This window comes from Microcaecilia unicolor, chromosome 8, assembly GCF_901765095.1.
Source record: "Microcaecilia unicolor chromosome 8, aMicUni1.1, whole genome shotgun sequence".
Taxonomy (NCBI): domain Eukaryota; kingdom Metazoa; phylum Chordata; class Amphibia; order Gymnophiona; family Siphonopidae; genus Microcaecilia; species Microcaecilia unicolor.
The window spans coordinates 48117174-48140666 of record NC_044038.1 but is presented as its reverse complement, the minus strand read 5'-3'; the positions used below and the strand labels follow the sequence as shown (position 1 = coordinate 48140666).

Here is a 23493-nt window from a genome sequence, read left to right as displayed (position 1 = left end):
TTTCATTATATATTCAGATTCCGCAGGAAAAATTATTACGAGTGCAAAAAGAGGTGCTAGATGATCAGGATCTTCCATAACACATTTCTACTGCTTTTTTTTTTGATGGACTTGGCCACTTGAAGGCTCTTTCTTTTCTCTACTATAATTTAAAAGAAAATACTGGATTGTACTGAAATTTTACACTGTGAACCAAAAAAAAAAAAAAAAAGGACAGACCCTGTTATGGTCAACATAACTTCTACAAAACTGGTCAAATATCAATCATTTTTGGCAGAAAAATGCTAAGGATATTGACGCTAAGGAAATATTGTAAAAATTTGAGAAATAAACTTGCAGAATTTGCAAATTTTGAACTTGTTTTCGAAGAATTTCACCAAGAGTATTCTGTAAGGAACCATATGAAAGGTTTTGCTGACATGGCTACCACACCACTTTACTCAAAGGTTTTGTTGAAATCAAGCAGATTACATCTAGCGCATGTCCTTTACTCAGTTCTTTGGTCACCGAGTCCCTCCATATTACCCACAGGGAAAATCTTCAAGGGGGGGGGGGGGGGGATGACGACGACAGGAGAGGCATGGAAATAGGAGAATGCAAAAATGCTTCTTTTGATTTTTCTTCTCTTTGCTTAGCTACCAGTGGCACAAGGTAGAGGGCTGAGTGAGAAAGACTGCTGGCATACAGTGGGTGGTTGGGGGATGAGATAGGCTGATGACACATGTTAAAAGGGGAAGGGGGTGATGAGACAAACTGATGCGGACATATTGGCTTATACTACTCAGCAGTATTTCGGCACAGAGGAGAAGTATTTCGGCTCTCTTTGATCCCTTTGGGTCCAAAATGGCTTCCACTTAAAATTTAGTGATGATTGCAGCTTTTGTTACCAAGTTAGATTCTTTTAAGAACTCTCTTTTAGGAGCGTAATTTTATAACAGGGTGCTTTTATAAAACTGCATCCCCAAAAGTTTCCACATAAAGTTACACCTGCTCTGAGGTTGCTAAGAATCAGTACTTATACATGAATTTTATAAAATATTTAAGAGGTTATTTTTAAAGCATATGGATGTCTCAAAATACCCACATGAGTATCCATGTGCTTGAAACATCCAAATCCCGATTTTGAAAAGGAATTCCAACTCTGCAGTACATCCGAATAGCAAGGAGGCATGCTGCAGGTGTGTTTTGGGAGGGATTATGGACGTCCAACAGTGATTACCGAATGGGAAGAAACGTCTAAGTCTAAAAGAAGGATGTCCTATCATAAGTTAGACCAGTTTCAGTCACATTCAGGGTACAAAAAGGTGCTCTGATTTAGTGGATTAAGGCATGACACCTCCTTAATCCCCCAGTGGCTGCTGTCCCCCTCCCTCTTCCCTGAAAGTGCAACTGAAAGGAGATACCAGGCTCTATGACAGGTTCAGGTATTATGGGTATTCTTAACGCAGGAAGCAAGTCTGAGGAGAAGTCTAGTTAGTGCGGTGGACAGTGAACCCAAGGGACCCAGTTTCAAATCCTATTTTACTTTTTTTTTTTTTTTATTGTGAGCCCTCCAGGAACACAAAAATATTTACTGTACCTGAATATATAAGCCACCTGCAAGCCTGAAGGCTATTGAGTTTATTTCTGTTTATATTGCTAATTATTTTTATATTGTAAACCACTCTGATACGATTTCTCTTGAGCAGTATATCAAGCTTGCTAATAAACTTGGAAACTTGAAGTGATGTACATTCAGGTACAGCAGTATATTTCTGTTCCTGGAGGGCTCAAAATTGCAAAATAAGGGCCCCTTTACTAAGCCATCATGGTTGGCAGTAAGGGCTCCCATGCTAACCCGGTGGTAACAGGGTAGCATGTGGCACTGTCTGATTACCGCTGGGTAACCCCCTGTGCTAGAAAAATCAGACCTGATTTTCTATACCACCAGAAATGGCATACGCTGGGGGTGCAACTACCACCAGTATATCCACGTTGGGCCAGCAGTAGTTCCGGGTTGCCCTGCAGCAACCCTTTACTAAAATGGCCCCTAAAAGAGAAGTGGGATTTGAAACCGATTCACTTGGCTCACAGTCCACTGCACTAACCACTAGGCTGCCCCTCTGCTCCGCATGGACGTCTTGTGTAGCCATTTGCTAAAAATACTGCCTATTCCCTCCCCACAAGCTGTGTTTACATGTACATTGCATACAATTTTATAAGCTCCTATCTAAGGAGCCCTTTTACTAAGCTGCTGCGGTGGCTCTTTTTGCCATGCACTAAGGCTCTTTTTACCACAGTGGATGAAAAGCTCAAAAATAGAAATGGCCAAGCTGTAAATTTGAACTTACCGCACGGTCATTTCATGGAGAGCACTTACTGCCATCCGGTGCTAACCCAACGGTAAGTTTCAGATACTAGTTAAACGAAAGTAGGGTGCTGGCATTGGTTAAGTACGGGGATTTATATGCGCATGTATCCCAGAGAAAAAGATGTTTAGGCAGACTGGGTAAGCTGATAAGTCTTCATGCGCTGTCATTAAGGGACCTTTTACTAAGTTATGGTAGGGCTACTGAGAGAGGGGCTACTATAGAGAGGGGCATAACCAGCAGAAGAAAGGAGATGTTGATGCCCCTCTACAAGTAGTTGGTGAGGCCCCACTTGGAGTATTGTGTTCAGTTTTGGAGGCCGTATTTTGCTAAAGATGTAAAAAGAGTGGAAGTGGTGCAAAGAAAAGCTACAAAAATGGAATGGGATTTGCGTTGCAAACTGTACGAGGAGAGACTTGCTGACCTGAACATGTATACCTTGGAGGAAAGGAGAAACAGGGGTGATATGTTATAGACGTTCAAATATTTGAAAGGTATTAATCCGCAAATGAACCTTTTCCGGAGACGGGAAGGCAGTAGAACTAGAGGTCATGAATTCAGGTTGAAGGGGGGCAGACTGAGGACTAATGTCAGGAAGTATTTTTTCACAGAGAGGGTGGTGGATATGTGGAATGCCCTCCCGCGAGAGGTTGTGGAGATGAAAATGGTAATGGAATTCAAACATGTGTGGGATAAACACAAAGGAATCCTGTTTAGTAGAATGGTTCCGTGGAATCTTAGTGGAGATTGGGTGGCGATGCCAGTAATTGGGAAACAAAACGGGAGCTGGGCAGACTTCTATGGTCTGTGCTTCAATGTTAGCTTCAGAACTTAGTATAAGAACAGTACTGGGCTGACTTCTACGGTCTGTGCCCTGAGAAAGGCAAGGACAAATCAAACTCGGGTATACACATAAAGTTTCACATACCATGTAACATAACATAACATAGAGGCATATTTTCAAAGCACTTTGGGAGGCTAAGTTCCAAAGGTTTCTATGGAACTTTGGGAGGCTAAGTGCTTTGAAAATATGCCTCAATGTAACATAATAAAATGAGTTTATCTTGTTGGGCAGACTGGATAGACCGTATAGGTCTTTATCTGCCGTCATTTACTATGTTACTGAATGGGTAGCACGCGCTAAATCGACACTACTGCCAGGGTAGTTTCGAAGTTGGTGTGAGCAGTTTCCCATGGTAGAAAATAATTTTCTATTTTTTACCAAGGGTGGCATTCCCGGTAGTAATTAGCAGCGCAGCTACATTGCCACGAGCTGCTTGATTATCGCATGAGTAGCACGTGAGCCCTTACTGCCTTCTAAACAGGTGGCGGTAAGGGCTCAGCCAGTATATAGTCGCTCGCTAATTTTAATATTAGCGCGTGGCCATTTACTGCCCCATTTTAAGGCCATGGTAAAAAATGGCCCAGAGTGTGCCAATTTCAGGCGCCAAAACTAGCGCAGGCTATTTTTCACTGTGGCTTAGTAAAATATGTTACTCACCTACTGAGGATGTTCCGCTCTGGTGCTTTGTCCGTTTCATCTCCTATTGCCAGAACTCTAAATCTGGAAGCAAAAACAAAAAAAGGAACACGTGCACAGGAGGATCAATATATTTCTTTTCACATATATTTTACCAGTTCTCTTTCCCCAAACTTCTAAGTATTTTCATTGTCAGAAGGATTTAAAACCAATAAAATGTCAACTTCATAATAAATTGTATTTGCTTGTGTAACAAAGGGATCCTAAAAGATCATAATTAAAAAACAAACAAACACAAAATTGCCTAAAATAGAACTTTAGATTAGAGACGTTCAACAAGTTTCCAAACAGACCCTTTAATACCTTAATCATGAAATGAAGTTAAAATATAGTCCAAACGACTAAAGGAAACTGGGGGAAATGAAAACCAGAAGAGTTGTTTCTGTTGCTCAAAGTTCTGTCATAAAAGCTTTAGTCATTCTGACTGCAAAATACTTCACCATCAGTATATTTTAATTTCCAGATCCATGAAAATGAGGGATGGCAATACACTTACATGAACTAGAACCGCAATTATAAAGATTTATACACACAACTCTCAACACTGGAACACTTTGGGAAGAAAGGAAGGTACCGGCTTCTGAAAAAAATCAGGAAAGAATCCTAGCAGAACAAGACTTGCAATTCCAAAATCCTTCTGGTCAAAGTTATTGCTATCAAAAATAAAGACTTCAACCTTAGATTCTTTAGTGTTGCTTTCCTAAATATCTGAAAGGGAGGAGATGACAACACTCACAAAACTAACATTAGATTCCAAGCAGGAACTGTAGGATGTACCGGTGGATGCAAACGTACTACTCATTTAAGAAAATGCATAACATTCAGGTATGAACTCACTGATGCTCCCTCTAAGTATCACTGATAACAGGTTAATGCCGCTTGAAAGTTAATGGAGGATAAGGTAAGACCCTTCTTGAAACCATCCTGTAAAAAAGGCTATAATTTGGGACAGAGAAAACCCTCTTTCAGAACATCATGCCTCAAAGACTCTCCAAACTCTAGCATAAGTCAAAGAGATGGAACACTTCCTTGTCTGCAAATGAGTCACAATGACACTGCTCATACAACCTTTGTGCTTCAAATACGACTTTCGAGGCTAGAGATGCCGTTCCTGCAGCAACCTCAGGTGCTCTATCTGCAGCCAAACTCGTCCAAATACAAAGACAGTTTCAGCCAATCTGGAACTATTAAGACCACCAGGCCAGGATGAAATGCTGTCTTCTGCAATGCTCAGCCCAACAAAGGTCAAGAAGGGAAGACAGCTTGCTTGAAGCCATTTCTGAAGCAGAACACCTATACCACTGATCTCTGTCCTCTCCTTCGACTGAATAATTGAGGTACTGTGGCATTCTAATTGGATGCCATCAAGTCCATCACGGGGACTCCCCACTGGCGAATGATCATGGCAAAAGTGGCTCTGGACAATTTCTATTTTCCTGGATCCAACGTGTGCCTGCTCAAAAAGTCCACTTGCACGTTCTCTGTCCCTGCTATGTGAGCTGCCAACAATGCCTCCTTCAAGTCCAGAACTGCCTTCTTTCTTTGGCATCTCAAAATAAATTGAATATTGGCCTTGTGCTCTCTCTCATGCACAAGTACAGGCACCTAGAATCAGTATCCTTTCAACATAGTTAAACACTGCCAACCTTTTTAATGAAGCCTGGCATAGAGAGAGAGAGAGAGAGAGAGAGAGAGAGAGAGAGTTAGTGAGACAATTCCAATTTTTAACCTTCCCTGACAACATTGAGAACTCTGATGAGAAGTGATTCTGGACCACACCTCAGAAAATGCAGATAGGCAACCTCCTACCCATACTGTGAAGGAGTGAACCTTCAAGCTTTCACTATAGGCCTCTTGGTTTCCTGGCTTTTGACCACAGCACCCCTTCTACAGTTGAAATGAAAGGACAAAGATCTGTTTTTCAGGTGAGAAGGCTGAAAGCTTTGTATCTCTGAAATGTACTCACCTTGCAATGCCCTTACATCACCACTGGCCCTGTCCTCAGGAAGCCTCTGCGGTCACACTTCTCCGAGACCTTTGACAATCTTTCTAAATCCTCACCAAATAGTAATTTCCTTCTAAAAGAAAGTCTGCTAAGGCAGTATCTGCTGACCAATTACACAACCACAGGACTGAGACCACCATAGACCTAGCAAATGTCCTCATGGGGATCATAAAAAGCATCGGCAATATATGAAATTCCAGATTTCAGGCAGAATGCAACATTCAGGTCTTCGCCCTCTGACATGTCCTCGCCTGTTGAATCTGGTGCAAATATGCCCTAGACTTGTAAGCACCAAAACCACCCTCCAAAGACGTAAGGCCAGCATTTCAAAGGCCGTCTTGCATACAGACTCTGACCTCTAATCCCCAATATCCTTTAGTGCAGTACCACCCTTCCACGAGATGGTAGTCTTCTTGGTGACTGCCATCACAAAGGCATCCAACTTTGGCAACATCAACTTTTCCTTCACCTCAGGAAGGAGAAGAAAAAGCTTAACCATAGCTCTTCAGGCACTAAGACCCACTTCTGGAACATCTCACTCTGCTGTAATAAGAGATTCAATGGCTTGATGAATTGGAAACGCTTAAGTGGGTTTACAGATCCCCTCTCAAGGATAAGTTCTCCAGAGACACCAGGCTCCTATACTGTAGGTTCTGCAATACTCAAAGCTTCCAAAATTTGAGAGATCATCCTTGCCAATTCTTCCTTCTGGAAAAGCTGCATATCTCCATTTGCCATTGAAATCTCTTCCTCTTCTAAAGGATTAATCAAGGAAGGCCCTTTCACCGAATTGCTCAGCATACTGCAGTGATTTCCTGAACATCCCCAGAAATTACAGATAAAACCTGAGTTATCAGCCAAAGTCATTCTCGGCCTTTTCACCTGAGAAGAGATATCTAAAAGCTAGCATGATCTCAGAATCCTGAAGAAACCAGGGTCCCTTGCAGCCGACACAAAAGTAATGTTTTAAGGAGGAGAACAAATTCAGGGGGAAAACACAGACTTGCTGCTGTTCCTCTGAAACTTCTTTTGTGTGCAGAATAGACTGTTCAGTTAGCTGCTGAATGAGCAAGATCACCCCCGAGGTCTGAAGTGGTGAAGAATTTGGCCCCTGTCCCAGTGGGGGAAAAATGCCTCAGCCACCAATTTCTTTAATGTTCTGCTGGACTTGTCCAATGAAAGTTCAAAAGTGGTATGCTTTACAGAAAACATCCTCTCCGGAGTGCTCTGGCAAGGAGCTTGACTGTTGGCAAATCTGAACTGTACTGCTCCATCTAGCTCCAAAGTGCAACAAGCACTTCACTACTTCAGACAGAGCTGCCATCATGGCCTTGGTTTAAAATAAAAACATAATTTTCTGATCCATGAACAGGTTAAATCAATCCTTGAGGTGTCCGGCTGGTAAAACAAGGGAAGGACTGGAACTCCTCCTGGTATCCTTCAACGTGCTGAGCCCTGATTTCTTTTTGCCTACCTTAGCTCAGTAACTAGTTCTTCAGCTGGGCTCAGGAACTACCTCACACCAGCCTAATCCAGAGCTACATGGAATGTCTGTCACTTTCTGCAGGAGACAGTGAATACTCATGAGCTGTGGCTGAATAGTTCTTCTAAAAAGGAAGAGCGCACAACTCTTAGGACTTCATTTTCATCTCCTGGCTAACAGGCATAACCCATAATTCTGGACTGGTCTGGTTAGGACAAAAAGGAATATCAGTGTTTATATGTGTAGCTTATATGTAGTTAGTGCTGACCACAGATCACCCAGAACATGCCCCTTTGGCTCTACGTATACTGCTGTTGGATTAAAAAAAAAAGAAAAAAAAAAAAAAAAAGACGTTCAGCACAGTAGAAATGCTTTATAAATATATGGTCTAGATATATGATGATCCTTCCCAGAGCTTTAGGGAAAGTTATTAAAACTTGACAGAAGTCAACACCAAGTATTACCTTAAAGTTGCATTTAAAAAGAAAGCTGGATGCTCAGTGAGTTCCTCTCACAAAGCCAGCCTAAATTTTTGAGAACCAGTAAAAAATTAAAATTTCCCTTTTTCCCCCCCATAAATTTTGCTTTCAATTTTTCACTTTTTTTTTTTTGCTCTACTCTGTCCTTTTTTCCAGCCATGAGAAATAAAACAGCATGATTTATGATCCTCTGTCACAAAGGGGGACTAAAGAATTTTCACAGAGGACAACGTGGGCTAGATTTCTTAAAGTGCATATGCAGTGGGTCCTATTTACTTTTAACATTAATAATTTAGTTACGTTTACAAACTTGATAACACCACCTTCCATTTCAACAACAAAGCTGTTCACAATGACAACTGACAATCCTGCAGAGCACTAAATTTACTGCCTATCTGGACAATAGTATTGAAGGATAGTTACTATTAAGAAGGAAGACAGAGCAAAAAAAATTCTGATTCCTGTTCTGCAACAGCTTGTGTCTTGCTTTAAGAAGATTCTCTAATAACCATTTCCTTCTTGTCTTCCAGACCAGTCCAGATTAATGGATTATGCTTTCCTACCAGTAGGATATAGCGGTCGCAAAAAATGATCCTTTTTCCATAGATGACATACATCTCACCACAAAACAGATGCTAATTTTAACTGGATATGCTGCAGCAGGGCTGTACCGAGGCCTATGCTTTCACACAGGGTGGAAGGGAGGCAGAGGTGTCAGTCGCTCTACATCCACTGTCTCCTTTTCTGGTGCAATGCCATGGGCAGGGCGGGGGTGTTCACACAAGAGGGATTCTGGCTCGGTACACTGTTGTGCTGCAACTGAATACCAGCTCTACAATATCTCAAGTGAATTGCCAAGAGTACAACACTACTTCTTTTTAATCTTCTCTTATACAAACACACATCCTGCAAAGTACAGTAAATATTTCTAGAAATACCTACTTGTTGAATAATTCTTGCAGCGTGTTGGGAATTTCATATTTAGGAGTTCCTACAGTTGAACTGAACTTTTCTCTCAGCTTCTCCACAAATTCTTTGAATTCTTCTGCACAAATCTATTAAAAAAATCCTTCAACAATTTGTGTTTTAAATACATGCTTATTTTCTCTTATTCTAATGACAATTATAGTACATACACAGATTCAATAGTCTGTTTAAATATAGAGAAAAAAATATGGTGTCACTCATGGATGTTATTTCCAAAAGGGAGGACAATTCTGAAAGGGATCCGGCTGACTAAAAAGTTAGCTTGCAACATTTGTCGGGGTGAAAACATACCCTGGCTGAGCACTCAGAACAATGTGCATTCTGGAAGGTATATTTTAGTTAGGAAACAAAACTGCATATAGATAACTGGATTATGTAAAATGAGAAGATACATGGATATTTTACTTCTCATTACGAGGTTTTATAAACAACTATTTGTGGGCGAAGCTTTGAAAACTACTCTGCCTTAAAAGTACTGAACTATTTTATCTTCAAACAAAGGTTCAATGCTATCCTTCCACTTTAATTCTAGGCACAATTCTTCATTATATTTGTAAATACTCATAGCACATTCCTAATACATGAAAAAAGTATAGCAAACCCAAATTTTTAAATGCTGCATGTGACACACTGTATTATGGTTCTATACAGCTTATTTACTTTCCCCAAGAAGTGGCAAAATTTTGAAACTAGAGCCAGACTAAAGACCAAAAACAATGCATCTAAAAAAGGTCAAACAAATTGCAAACTACAGCCTTTACTAGACTAGCTTCAGGACAATACAAAATGAGCCTACAGCTGTTTGCTGACTTTTGTCTATTTTGAAATACTTAGAAATAAAGACGGCAACTAAGTTACTTTTGTCAGACAAAGGTGAACCAGCATTTTACTGAAGAATAATTATCTAAAAGTGCAGAAAATTGACTTTGTTAGTAAATAAATAGTTCTTTGCCTAATAGGGCTGTTTCCCCCAACTGTGGATCTGAGTAAATTGAGAGGCATTTCAAATTCTGTGTCACTTTGGTGGGTTGGTGGTTAATCTATATGACCATTATAATGAAATTATCCTCATCATGCTTTAACTACTTTCAGACTTCTAGGCTGGATTCATTAGTCTTATGCTTACTTATAAATTTTTTTATACTTTTTATACTTTCCATTATCAGGGTCAGCCCTATCATTGAGCGACTTGTGTTTTTCACTCATATCACCAGCTTTTCTGCCCCTTCAGACTTATGCAAATGAGGCCTGCCATGAATTTCTGAACATGGCCCCACATCCCTGTTAGGCCACCCCAATTATTGATTTGTGGGAAAACAATAAGCGTTCTTGTTCTCTCATCTTCCCGAAGTTCACTGGGTGTCACTTGACATAATGGCTTCAGTTATGCACCCATCAATACAATGAGTGCTGCAGAAAAATCTGCTACCTGTAATACAGTAGAAAGACATTTTCAGACATGCTCCTTCTTACCTTAGGGTCCTGGTAGTTGTATTTCCTGTTCATGAAGTCATCAATGAGAGCTTTATCTTGATACACCTCAGCCAAGCAAACTCTACAAAAAACAAACACGAGGAAAAAATATTTCACATGCATAACAATTCTAATTTGTACCCATTTCTGGAAAAACAAAACATAATCTAAACACACCTAGAAAACTGGGCATAGAGTTCAAGTGCATCTTTTTCTCAAAGAGTCTCATTTCTTGACCACAGAGAGAAGAAAATTTCTGGGGAGAACTGTGCCAGCTTCGTTAAGCACAACACTCTGGGGGTAATTTTCAAATGTATGCATTTAAATATGAAATTTTATCAGCAAAACACCAAAAAGGAGAAAAACCCCTTAAGAAAAAATACAAATGGAAAAGAAATAAAGGAAGACCAGCAAAGAATACAAATAAATAAATAAAGAACATAAGAACAGCCATACTGGGTCACACTAATGGTCCATCTAGCCCATTACCCTGTTTCCAACAGTGGCCAAATCCATGGAGGAGTGAATGGAGGAGTAGCCTAGTGGTTAGTGAAGTGGCCTGAGAACCTGGGTTCGATTCCCACTGTAGCTCCTTGTGACTCTGGGCAAGTCATCTAACTCTCCATTGCTCCAGGTAAAAAATAAGTACCTATATATAATATGTAAACTGCTTTGACTGTAACCCACAGAAAGGCAATATATCAAGTCTCATCCCCCCCCCCCCCCCCCCACCACACGACACAAGTACCTGACAGAATCCCAAATAGTAGCAAGATTCCATGCTACCAATCCCAGAACAAGAAGTGGCTTCCCCAATGTCTAGTTCTTCATTTTTGCACTGCATGCAACATAGTTTCTTGAGATTCTACTTTTGTTATTGTCTGCACATGATTAAATATATTCTGTCTTTGATTTGTGTGTAACTGAAGTGAGGTTTCCTGCAAGTGTAGGGTTGAGTAACCTAGGAGTCAACGAATGACAAACAAACTTTATTATGATAAAACTAGACTATATAAAAACAATTTCTCAAACCAGTGGAAGGTCAGAAGGACTTGACATGATGCAACTGCCTGCGTCAGGAGTCACAACAATCTAGGACCACAAATAAAAGTACAAATTGGTCCTCCCATACTTCTTTTCCATTAGTATTTCTAGCAGCATATTTTGCATCTGTTTTCAAAGAGAAACTACATGTGCATCTTTTCTTTGGAAAACAGCCCCGGACTTGCTTATCCTGGGAGAATTTTATGCATGAAAAATAAGATGCATAGTTTTGGAAATGCAAAACTACATGTATTATCGCCTGTGATGATCTAACATCACCTCAGAATGCTTCTGTGAAAAAGTAGATAAAAAGCAAATGAGCTGTTTCACTTTACCAACATACAAGGTGGGCAATTTTCAAAAAGCCTCTGTACTCACATAAGCAGTCGTGTATATGGGTTAAAGGCTTTTTGAAAATTATCCTCATCATGCTTTAAAAGTCCCAGGTGCTACTCTGCTTCCATTAAAAAGTGACTTTAGGGAGCTTATCAGTGGCACATCTCACAAGAGTTGACCCAGGATACTGCAGGGTTGCGTCTATTCTGTCATGTTTGCCTGCTAGATAAGAAATATGAGAGAGGGTCTTTAAAAAAACAACTTGTCGTATAAACTACATTTTTGGTCTCTAATATTTTCCTTTCCCCCACTTTGGGTTCTTTTTAAGGAAAATATAGGGTCCAGTGAGATGAGATACATGCCCTAATTTATAGCCATGTACAGAAAAAGAATCCGCCCCTTTCTTTCCGAGCACTCTACCAAAACCCTCATCCACACCCTTGTCACCTCTCGTTTAGACTACTGCAATCTGCTTCTTGCTGGCCTCCCACTTAGTCACCTCTCCCCTCTCCAGTCGGTTCAAAACTCTGCTGCCCGTCTCGTCTTCCGCCAGGGTCGCTTTACTCATACTACCCCTCTCCTCAAGACCCTTCACTGGCTCCCTATCCGTTTTCGCATCCTGTTCAAACTTCTTCTACTAACCTATAAATGTATTCACTCTGCTGCTCCCCAGTATCTCTCCACACTCGTCCTTCCCTACACCCCTTCCCGTGCACTCCGCTCCATGGATAAATCCTTCTTATCTGTTCCCTTCTCCACTACTGCCAACTCCAGACTTCGCGCCTTCTGTCTCGCTGCACCCTACGCCTGGAATAAACTTCCTGAGCCCCTACGTCTTGCCCCATCCTTGGCCACCTTTAAATCTAGACTGAAAGCCCACCTCTTTAACATTGCTTTTGACTCGTAACCACTCGCCTCCACCTACCCTCCTCTCTTCCTTCCCGGTCACATTAATTGATTTGATTTGCTTACTTTATTTATTTTTTGTCTATTAGATTGTAAGCTCTTTGAGCAGGGACTGTCTTTCTTCTATGTTTGTGCAGCGCTGCGTATGCCTTGTAGCGCTATAGAAATGCTAAATAGTAGTAGTAGTAGAAAGGTAGAATCTAGATTTGGGAAGAGTCTTTCAGCTGCATCATACCTATAATTGAGGTAAGTCTGAGGACTTTTGACAATGTATCGAGCTCGTCGTCCAACAGAATGCGATGTTTTATCAAGAGCCTCTTCAAAGTTAGCATGCATGATATCCCTTACAATCTGCCAAGGGACAAATGGCCCTTTCACCTATAACAAAAATAATACACATATATTTAAAGATATTCACTTCATTTCACAGGTAGACAAATGCTTTCAAATTTCACAGAATCACTCTTGGTATATAAAACTTGGGTGAATTGTATTTGTATGTTTAAAAGTTCCACTTAGGATTAGTGCCTTTGTAGCCAGATACACATTAAGGGCAATTCTATAACCTAGGTACCCAAATTTACACGTGTTACATGAGTAAATGTTTAGAATACTAGTACTTACGTGTCTAGGTGCTATTCTACAAATACTTACACAGGGGCCCTTTTGCTAAAGGGTTGCCGTGCGGCAACCTGGAACTACTGCTGGCCCAATGTGGCCACCGGTGGTAGTTCTGCCTCCAGCATGTGCCATTTCCAGCACTGCTGGATTAAAAAATATATATATACCGCAGAGGGTTACCACTGGGTAGAACGGAAGCCCTTACCGCCACCTCAATGGGTGGCAGTTAAGTGCTCTCCCCTCCCATATGGCCATGCGGTAAGAGCAAGCTTACTGCATAACCATGTGTTTTTTTCGGGCTTTTTAACTGCTGCAGTGAAAAAGGCCCTGGTGCATGGCAAAAACAGCTGCAACCGCTACTGCAGGGCCTTTTTTACTGGTTTGGTAAAAGGTCCCCATAGTGTATTTGCCAGAAGGCACAAAGGGTGGAGCATGGGCAGGACATAGGAGTGCCTCTCATATTACACACGTTCCTGCCACATTTAGGCTCTCACACTTACAACCGCTTTATTGCACCTAAATGTTAGGCACACTGGGCCCAATATTCAAAACTATTTAACTGGTCAGGAATGGTTCCTGGTTAAATAATGTTTTAGTACCTAATCGTGGATATTCAGTGGGACATAACCGATTATCGTGCAACATAGCCAGTTAAGCACGGATATTCAGCGCCAAACTGGCTATGTTTAGTGGTTAAAACAGGCCGCAATAATAGCAGGCCTAACTGCTAAGGAGGAGATTCTATATATGGCGCCTAAAAAATCAGCATGGACTAAGCATATTCTATAATCGGCATCTAGATTTAGGCGCTGATTACAGAAAATGCTGGGGCCCTTTTACTAAGCCGCATAAGCGTCTACGCGCACCCAACGCATGCCAAAATGGAGTTACCGCCAGACAACCGCGTGGCTCTTGCAGTAATTTCAGTTTTGACACACACGTGAAAAATATTTTTTATTTTCAGGTGTGCGTAATGGACGCATGCCAAGTGGCATTTGGCGCGCGTAGGACATTACCACCCGGTTACCACTTAAGTCTTTACTGCTAGGTCAATGGCTGGCGGTAAGGTCTCAGTAGTAAGTATTGTGTTCAGTTTTGGAGGCCCTATCTTGCTAAAGATGTAAAAAGACTGGAAGCGGTGCAAAGAAAAGCTACAAAAATGGTATGGGATTTGCGCTGCAAACTGTACGAGGAGACACTTGCTGACCTGAACACGTATACCTTGGAGGAAAGGAGAAACAGGAGTGATATGATACAGACGTTCAAATATTTGAAAGGTATTAATCCGCAAACAAATCTTTTCCGGACATGGGAAGGCGGTAGAACTAGAGGACATGAATTCAGGTTGAAGGGGGGAGGGGCAGACTCAGGACTTATGTCAGGAAGTATTTTTTCACGGAGAGGGTGGTGGATATGTGGAATGCCCTCTCGCAGGAGGTGGTGGAGATGAAAACGGTAATGGAATTCAAACATGCGTGGGATAAACACAAAGGAATCCTGTTTAGAAGGAATGGTTCCGTGGAATCTTAGCGGAGATTGGGTGGCGACGCCTGTAACTGGAAACAAAACGGGAGCTGGGCAGACTTCTACGGTCTACGCCCTGATCGTGAATGAATAGATAAGGGTTGGGCTGGAGTGTAATTTAAGGGGTTTCGATGTTAGCTTCAGAACTTAGTACAAGAACAGTACTGGGCAGACTTCTACGGTCTGTGCCCTGAGAAAGGCAAGGACAAATCAAACTCGGGAATACATATAAAGTATCACATACCATGTAAAATGAGTTTATCTTGTTGGGCAGACTGGATGGACCATACAGGTCTTTATCTACTGGTCATTTACTATATTACTATATGTTACTATGACCCAAAATGGACGTGCGGCAATTTTCATTTTGTTGTATGCCCACTTTTGGCAAAAATAAAAATAAAGGCTTTTACATGCTCGCTATAAAATGGATCGGCGCGCTCCCAAAAACCGCGCCTACAATACCGCAAGCCTTTGTAAAAGGACCCCTTAGTTTTTCATCTTTGTGCCTAAACTACACACATCCATTTACACTAATGAAAACGTGGCGTAAATCTCGGTATATAGATTTACGCACACCGGGTCATTCTATAACTATGCACATAAATTTCGGAACACCCACGAAACACCCATTTCCCCACCCATTACCACACCCCTTTTGCCTGTGCATGTTAGAAGTTCGGCACACTTCGTTACAGAATCTGCTTAGCGAGTGGTGCGTATAAATTCTAATAGGTGCCAATTAGTACTTATTATTGCTTGTTAAGAGCTGTTATAAACATTGATTAGTTTGTTAAGCCAATTAAGTGTTGTACAATTGGCTCGGATCTCTAGGCGCGTTATATAGAATCTGGGGATAAGCACTTAACCGGTTAAAGTTGCCGTGGTTGAAAATGTAACGGCCAAGCATTGAATATTCGGGTTTAACACTGGTGGTGGACAGCAAACGCGCTGCCTACTGCCAGCTGACTATTGGGGAGACTGATATCAGGTTACACTAGTATTCTATAACAGAATCTAGGCACTGAGGTTCCGTTATAGAATAAGCTCCTACGCCCCCCCCCCCCCCCCTTTCAGGGTGCCGAAATGGAGTAGCCAAGTTATAGAACTGCCTCCTTTATGTGATAAAGATTACTTGTAACTGAATATGACTCATCTAGTTGACATTTTTAAAAGGGTTTTCCACAGGTATAAAGTGTTTTAACTGTATAAACTGGCTGTTTGAAAACTGCCTACCCTCAGTGCCATTAATAACCCAAGAGGAGGAGTACATGTGTGGATGGCATTTTTAAATCTACGTGTTTACTTTTTAAGCAAAATTCTAGTCACATGAAATCAAATGCAAGTAACTGCACATACTTTGTACCTGCTGCAATTCTCAAAGAGGAAGTAAAGGCTCATGGTTAAACTACACGCAACCTTTGTCACAATTTATAATTTATGGGGGTAATATTCAGCTGGCGGTGATCAGAGTTTTGCTGACCACGGCCGGTGGTTAAACATGGATATTCAATGCTGGGTCATGTCCGGGCTTTGGCACTGAATATCCAGTTTTGCGGAGCTGGCTAACGCATAGCCAGCTAAGTGCGATATTCGGTTCTTAACTGGCTATGGGTTACCGAAGAGATAGGACTGATTTTTATGCGGTCTTATTTATGAGGCTAACCTGGCCAGTTAATTCATGAATATTGGCACTTAACCGGCCAAGTGCCTCCACCCCCAGAATGTCCCCAAAGTACTGGGTTTGCAGTTCAGCGCTAGCTGGTTATTTTCAGCGGCACCAACTTATTACGTGCTGCTGAAAATTAGGGGTTAGCCCTGAACAGGTGATTTAACTGGCCAGGAGCTGTTTCTGGCCAGTTAAATCGCTTTGAATGTTGACCCCTATATTCCATCAGGTTTGTTCCCTACCTTCTTATTAAGGAAGTGACTGGCTATTCGGCAAAGCATAAGCAGCCCGTCTTCTTGTGCTGTCCAGGCCACTCTTAGGCGTGTCATTCTCTGAAGAGCACTCTGATCTGCCTCATCATGGTAACGGCCTCGCTTATTCTTCTCTTCTTCTTCATAGAAACAGAAAATGAGGACAAAGAATCTCACTTGCTGATGACTTGTTTTATTGGTATTCAACTATTACTTTTATAGTGTAATAAATAAAAATAAAACAAAGCAAATAAGGTGATACCTTTAAAATCAAAAACACGTACACATGGATTTTTCACAATGCAGGCAGTCTGAAAACTGTCCCCTCAGAGGGTAATTCTGAAAGCCATTTATATGCATGAAACAGAGGTTTATGTGCAGAAATGGGGTAAAAATATGTACATTCAGTTTGTACGAACACAGATTTACCACAACTGGGGAGAGGGGAATGGGGGAACCAGCTAGGAAAGGATGAGTGTTTACGTGCATTATCTGTACAATAAGGGCCAGATTCTGTAAATCGCATTTAAAATCTAGATGCTTCCGAAAAGTGCTTTATGCTGTTCTATAGAACGTGCCTAAAGTTAGGTGCGATGTACAGAATAGCACATAGGGCCGGGGAACATGCCTACATTTAGACGTGGCCATTTACGCCACTGAAAACCTGGTGTAAATTACTCGCGCCTGAATTTAGGCACATTCCCCCAAATTCTATAACAACGCACCTAAATTTGAGTAACATCCCTGACACACTCCTCACATGGCCTCGCCCCCTTTTCAGCTATGTGCATTAGAATTTACATCTGTTTTTAGAATATGCCTAAAAAGGAAGCACGCATAAATTCCAATTATTGCCATTTAGTGATGATATTTGGTTATTGGCCAATTATCATCACCGATTGGCTTATTACTCAACTAAGTAGCACACATAAATTGGGCACACGCTCAATTTAATGCATGCTACTCGCCATGCCTTATATAGGTAGAATCTGTGGGTAAATGCATATATGCACATAATCTGTGTGTACTAAATATCAGAGCAAAATGTGGGCATGAATTTTTTGAGGGGCCATTTATAAGGGGAATGTATACACACATTTATACCAATTTTCAAATGGAAACTTATGCACATCTTGCCGCACGAGTTAGGTGGCCTATTATAAGGTTACCTTTTTTTTTTCTCTTTGTCTTCTTTCCACTGTCCTTTTTAAGCCTCTTGCGTTTCTGGTTTTTGCCACCACTGCCCTTCTTGTTTCTTTCTAGTATTCCTTCCTTTTCAACTTGAATCTCCTCCTCCTCTTCAGCAGCCAGCTCAGTGATACGCTGTGGCCCTCCCATGATATTTAACCTATTTGCTAAAACACATTAGAATAACATCAGTATATCTCAATTAGACCATTCACCTGTATGACAGAAAGAAAAAAAATATCTATGTCCAGTGCTGAAATAGAACCAGCAGGATGTTTAAAGAGATCTAAAGTAAGGACAACAAAAACAAGAACACCATAAAACACAAAATAAATCTACAGTGAACAGGCTGGCGAATTCACAAAGTGTCACATTAAGGTTCCAAACACATCTCACAGCTGCTTCACTATAGATTTGGCCAATTCTCCACTGAAGACCTCAGAAAATTTTTTAGCACATTTTAAGAGGGAAGTACTTTTAACCTTCAGGGACCAATCATTGGTGAGCTACATGAATAAATGAATATTAAGTGTTTAAGTGTCAGCACACCTATTAGAGCAACCCTCATTATTCAGCCCAGTGGAAGAAGGTCTCAGCCTCTCTCTCTGGTCTTGACATTTCTGGAAATTCGGGGGGGGGGGGGGGGGGGGGGTATGGTATCTGGGACAAATGGCCCACCTTTTTAAAGTAGGGGATGGGGGATGGTGGGGTGAGAGATTGGTGGCTTGGCCTTATACACATTTCCTAAGAACTTGGGGGTTTTGTTGGGGGCTGGAGGGATAAGCTTGGCCCACTACAATTTTTATTAGTTTTGTGGAAGAGAGTTGGACCGAATGGAATGTTATAATTTTTTTTCATTGTGGGATGGGAAGGTTGGGGAGGGCGGAAGGAGGCCCCTTTGAGTCCCCCAGTAAGTTTGCTCTTCTGGGGAAGAGAGGAGATTTGTATATAAAAAAAAAAGGGCCAATGCTTTACCAGATTCTGACCAGTGTAGGTCAGATAATTTTAAAATCCAGAGAAGTCCCACTGAATATCCAGCTAAAGTCATCTGGGTAACATTACTACATGCCAGCTTACTGAATATAGACCTGATAATTCCTCCCTCCTTCCCTCCCTTATGAAGGTAGAACACTATAAAATAAGCTGGTGTACAGGGAATTTCTTTTAAACCACCAATGCTTTTTAAATTAAACTTCTGAAGTTCTGCTTTAAGTATGAGCAAGATACAAAAAAAAACTGAACAAAGACAGAGAGCTAGGAACATGGTGGCAGAGGGGTAGCTTTCAAACTCATTCTGGTGGACAAAATGTGGAACGTGCACGCTTGTGTGCAGGCAGAAGTATGCACATGGTTCAAAAATGTAAACGCTTTAACCTTTAATACGAGGTGTTTCTGGGATAGAATTAGAGTGGGGATTAAAACAGCATGCTTATTTTTGCATTTTCAGAAGTATGTGCATTGTTTTGTCTGGAAAAAGGAAGTGCAAACGTTTACAGGTAATTTTTCCTAAGACAATGATCTAAGTGAGAGTATGCACACAATTTCACTTTGAAAACTAGTATAAAGGTCACAGGTAAGATGTGGACTTTGCAGTATTGCTGGCTGTATGAAAATTACCCCCCCTCCCCCCGGGAGAGTAATTTTGAGTCTTTCTACTTGGCTTGCATGCCTGTGGCTACAAAATAAAATACTAGTGCATCTTCAGTGGACCTATCCCGACTTCCTCCAATCTTTTCCCAGGAAGGGCCCATGGACATTTTTTTTAAAAGGACCTTTTCTGTAGATAAACACCTGTCTATCAGGGGGGGGGGGGGGAGAGAGGATTTCTTTAAAAGCTGCCCTCACAGAGGAAAATTTTCAAAAGTGGATTACCAAGGTAAACTATGCAATCATGGGGTAAGAAGATCACAGAGTTTCCCTCTGAAAATCTGCTGGTAGCCTAGTGCTACAGATATTCTTAACTTCAAATACATGGGTAAAGAAGGGGGGGGGGGAAACCCTACAGGGTAAAGAAAAAGAAAAGCCCTGTGAAAATTTAGAAATGAAGCCCTCATGTCTTTTTTTTTTTCACTGGCTTATCGTAACCTCACTCCAAGTGCTGCCCCATTTCCCCACAAATGGAAGCATTTGCCATGTGGAAAGGCCTCTGAAAACTGCCCCCTTGGCTAAGAAAATGAAATGGGTTGCAAGGCAATCCATAAAAGTTATCACTTAGCTTACTGGTTTCTTCAAAGGAACCATACGGTTGGTTTGGTTTAACTGATATACCACTTTTTCTGGGGGCATCAAAATGGTCCACAATATTACAAATATTGCAAAGATGCAGTGGCGTCCCAGGGGGGGGGGGGGGGGGGGGGCGGTCCGCCCCGGGTGCACGCCGCTGGGGGGGTGCCACGCTGGTCAGCATCGTTGGTTTCCATGCTCCCTCTGCCCCGGAACAGGTTACTTCCTGTTCCGGGGCAGAGGGAGCATGGAAACCAACGACGCTGACCGGCGCGCAGCACCCCCCAGCGGCGTGCACCCGGGGGGGGGGGGGATTCTTTCGCTGGGGTGGCGGGTGTCCCTTCGCCGGGGGGGGGGGGGGGGGGGGTCGCGCTGCACGGAGGGGGGCGCTGCACCCGGGGGGGTGGGGGGGGCGCATCGGAACGCCACTGCAAAGATGAAAAACAGATAAGGGGTTTCTTTTTGGCACATTAGATTAGATGAATATCGAGCTTCTTTTTTTATGATTGCAGGCCTGATTTTGTGGATTGCATTGCCACTAAGTTCACTACCATCCTTATTCTCCTTTAGAAAATAGTTAGAAACCTCTCTTTTTCAACAAGCCTTTCCTACAGAATAGGACTGGGGTGTTCGATAATCACAGTGTTGCTTTTATACAACTCATGATATTAGTTGCACTGCCTTCTGTTGTGTTATTATGAGTGCAGCATTGAAGCTCTGTAAATGACTTGACAGTTTTGACTATAATTTTCATGTAATTTGAGGCACTATGTTTATTTACTTTTGTATTTTTATATTGTTTTTGATACTTGTTTAATACTTTTAAATTATGAATGCTTTTTTGTTTGCCCCCCAGATTTGTAGATGATGCGGGATCTAAAATGTTTTAAATAAAGAAAGACAGAGACAGACAGACCAAGAAATGTTCAAATTCAAAATAAGGAACTGGAAAGAAACTCATAAAAAAGGACTAAATGACAGCATGTCAATTCAAGTTTATGAAAAATCATTCTCCAGCCTTGAGAGGGTGGCTAAATCTCTCATTTTAGCTATGAGTTCCACAAAGGTTAAATAAATCTAAGAAATTTTATTCAAAACAGATTCCAACGTTGATGTAAATTTACTATTCAAATATTACCTCCCAACGGAAAGGAATGTCTGTTTAGGAAAGTCTGAAGTCGCACTGTAGTACCGCTGTCAGAAACCAAATTATCCTAAAAAACAAACCCCACAGAAGTGTTTTATGAAATTCACATATGGGATGTCACGATTAACATCATAACAGAATACTGGGTTCAACGCTAGGCCAACTAGTGGCCCAGGCAGTTCATGGGAGTTAAAGAGAAGGCCTCTCTTATTCCAAAGTTCCAGGTGGTAAGCGGCAAGTGGGATGGGGAGGAGCCTTCTTACATGATACTAACACCAGGGTACACCTTCAATGATGCCAACATTAAAAAGTGGCTGTGTTCCATAATGAGGGCTATTTACACAGGTAAAAGGGAATTTTGAAAACTGCCCACCTGGTATTTGGGTAAATGTATGTACATTGTTCTCTAACACGCATACTTTTACCTCCATTTACAGATGTGCATATTGTTTTGGCCAGATGGAGCAATCAGGCAGATTCAGAAGTCAGAGAAAACAATGTTTTATTCACAACCCAACATGGCCAGTGACTCTTGATGCTGGCAACCACCATTGTTCACGAGTATGTTGTGTAGAGAACTTCTAGTGTTTTTCTTTTGTATTGTTGTGATTGAAAAAAATTCTTCAGACTGACCTTTGACTGACCCCTGAAGCTGGCGATAGCTGAAACACAGGTCATGTCGGGTTGTGAATAAAACATTGCTTTCTCTCACTTCTGAATCCACCTGATTGTTCCATATGTGGCCGGCCTGATACACTCTTTTTCCTAACGATACTTTGTGTTATTCCCTCTGACTTGCCCGCTGTACTTTCCTTTACATGACTGGTGCAAAGTTTGCAGGGATTACCATCTGTGGATGCTGAAACAAAGTAGATAAATTTCAAAACTGCCTTCACTGCCCTTACTTTTAGCTGTATTTAGAGGTTGTGTTCCCTGAGTATGTGTAACTCAGAAACATAATGTGCCTAAATTATATTTCAGATCTATGTACATTGCACTGTTTCTCATTGCATATTATACACCTTTTATACAACTTATTTTAACTAATGAAAAACATGATCTTGGGAGCAGTAAAGGGTATGATACATACCTGTAGCAGTTGTTCTCCGAGGACAGCAGGCTGATTGTTCTCACGACTGGGTGACGTCCGCGGCAGCCCCCACCAACCGGAAATAAGCTTCGCGGGACGGTCGACACGCAGGGCACGCCCACCGCGCATGCGCGGCCGTCTTCCCGCCCGTGCGCGACCGCTCCCGCCAGTTGAATGACTAGCAAAAAATATGAAACACACAACTCCAAAGGGGAGGAGGGAGGGTAGGTGAGAACAATCAGCCTGCTGTCCTCGGAGAACAACTGCTACAGGTATGTATCATACCCTTTCTCCGAGGACAAGCAGGCTGCTTGTTCTCACGACTGGGGTATCCCTAGCTCTCAGGCTCACTCAAAACAAGAACCCAGGTCAATTGAACCTCGCAACGGCGAGGGAACAACAGAAATTGACCTACGAAGAACAACTAACTGAGAGTGCAGCCTGACCAGAATAAATTCGGGTCCTGGAGGGTGGAGTTGGATTTACACCCCAAACAGATTCTGCAGCACCGACTGCCCGAACCGACTGTCGCGTCGGGTATCCTGCTGGAGGCAGTAATGAGATGTGAATGTGTGGACAGATGACCACGTCGCAGCCTTGCAGATCTCTTCAATAGTGGCTGACTTCAAGTGGGCCACTGACGCTGCCATGGCTCTGACACTATGAGCCGTGACATGACCCTCAAGAGTCAGCCCAGCCTGGGCGTAAGTGAAGGAAATGCAATCTGCTAGCCAATTAGAGATGGTGCGTTTCCCGACAGCGACCCCTAGCCTGTTAGGGTCGAAAGAAACAAACAATTGGGCGGACTGTCTGTTGGGCTGTGTCCGCTCCAAGTAGAAGGCCAATGCTCTCTTGCAGTCCAATGTGTGCAACTGACGTTCAGCAGGGCGGGTATGCGGCCTGGGGAAGAAAGTTGGCAAGACAATTGACTGGTTAAGATGGAACTCCGACACCACCTTCGGCAGGAACTTTGGGTGGGTGCGGAGCACTACTCTGTTGTGATGAAATTTGGTATATGGAGCATGAGCTACTAGGGCTTGAAGCTCACTGACCCTACGAGCTGAAGTAACTGCCACCAAGAAAATGACCTTCCAGGTCAAGTACTTCAGATGGCAGGTATTCAGTGGCTCAAAGGAGGTTTCATCAGCTGGGTGAGGACGACGTTGAGATCCCATGACA

The 23493-nt window shown here is 42.1% G+C and overlaps 1 protein-coding gene across 1 annotated transcript in view; it reads right to left on the bottom strand.

Annotated features, from left to right (window-relative positions):
• GTF3C1 (general transcription factor IIIC subunit 1) overlaps positions 1-23493 on the bottom strand; it is a 154787-nt gene that overhangs the window by 45865 nt on the left and 85429 nt on the right. Inside the window, 7 exon segments of the mRNA XM_030212790.1 lie at positions 3850-3912; positions 8798-8910; positions 10316-10397; positions 12837-12979; positions 16658-16806; positions 17836-18021; positions 21216-21291. Of these exon segments, the coding sequence (XP_030068650.1) occupies positions 3850-3912; positions 8798-8910; positions 10316-10397; positions 12837-12979; positions 16658-16806; positions 17836-18021; positions 21216-21291 (812 nt within the window).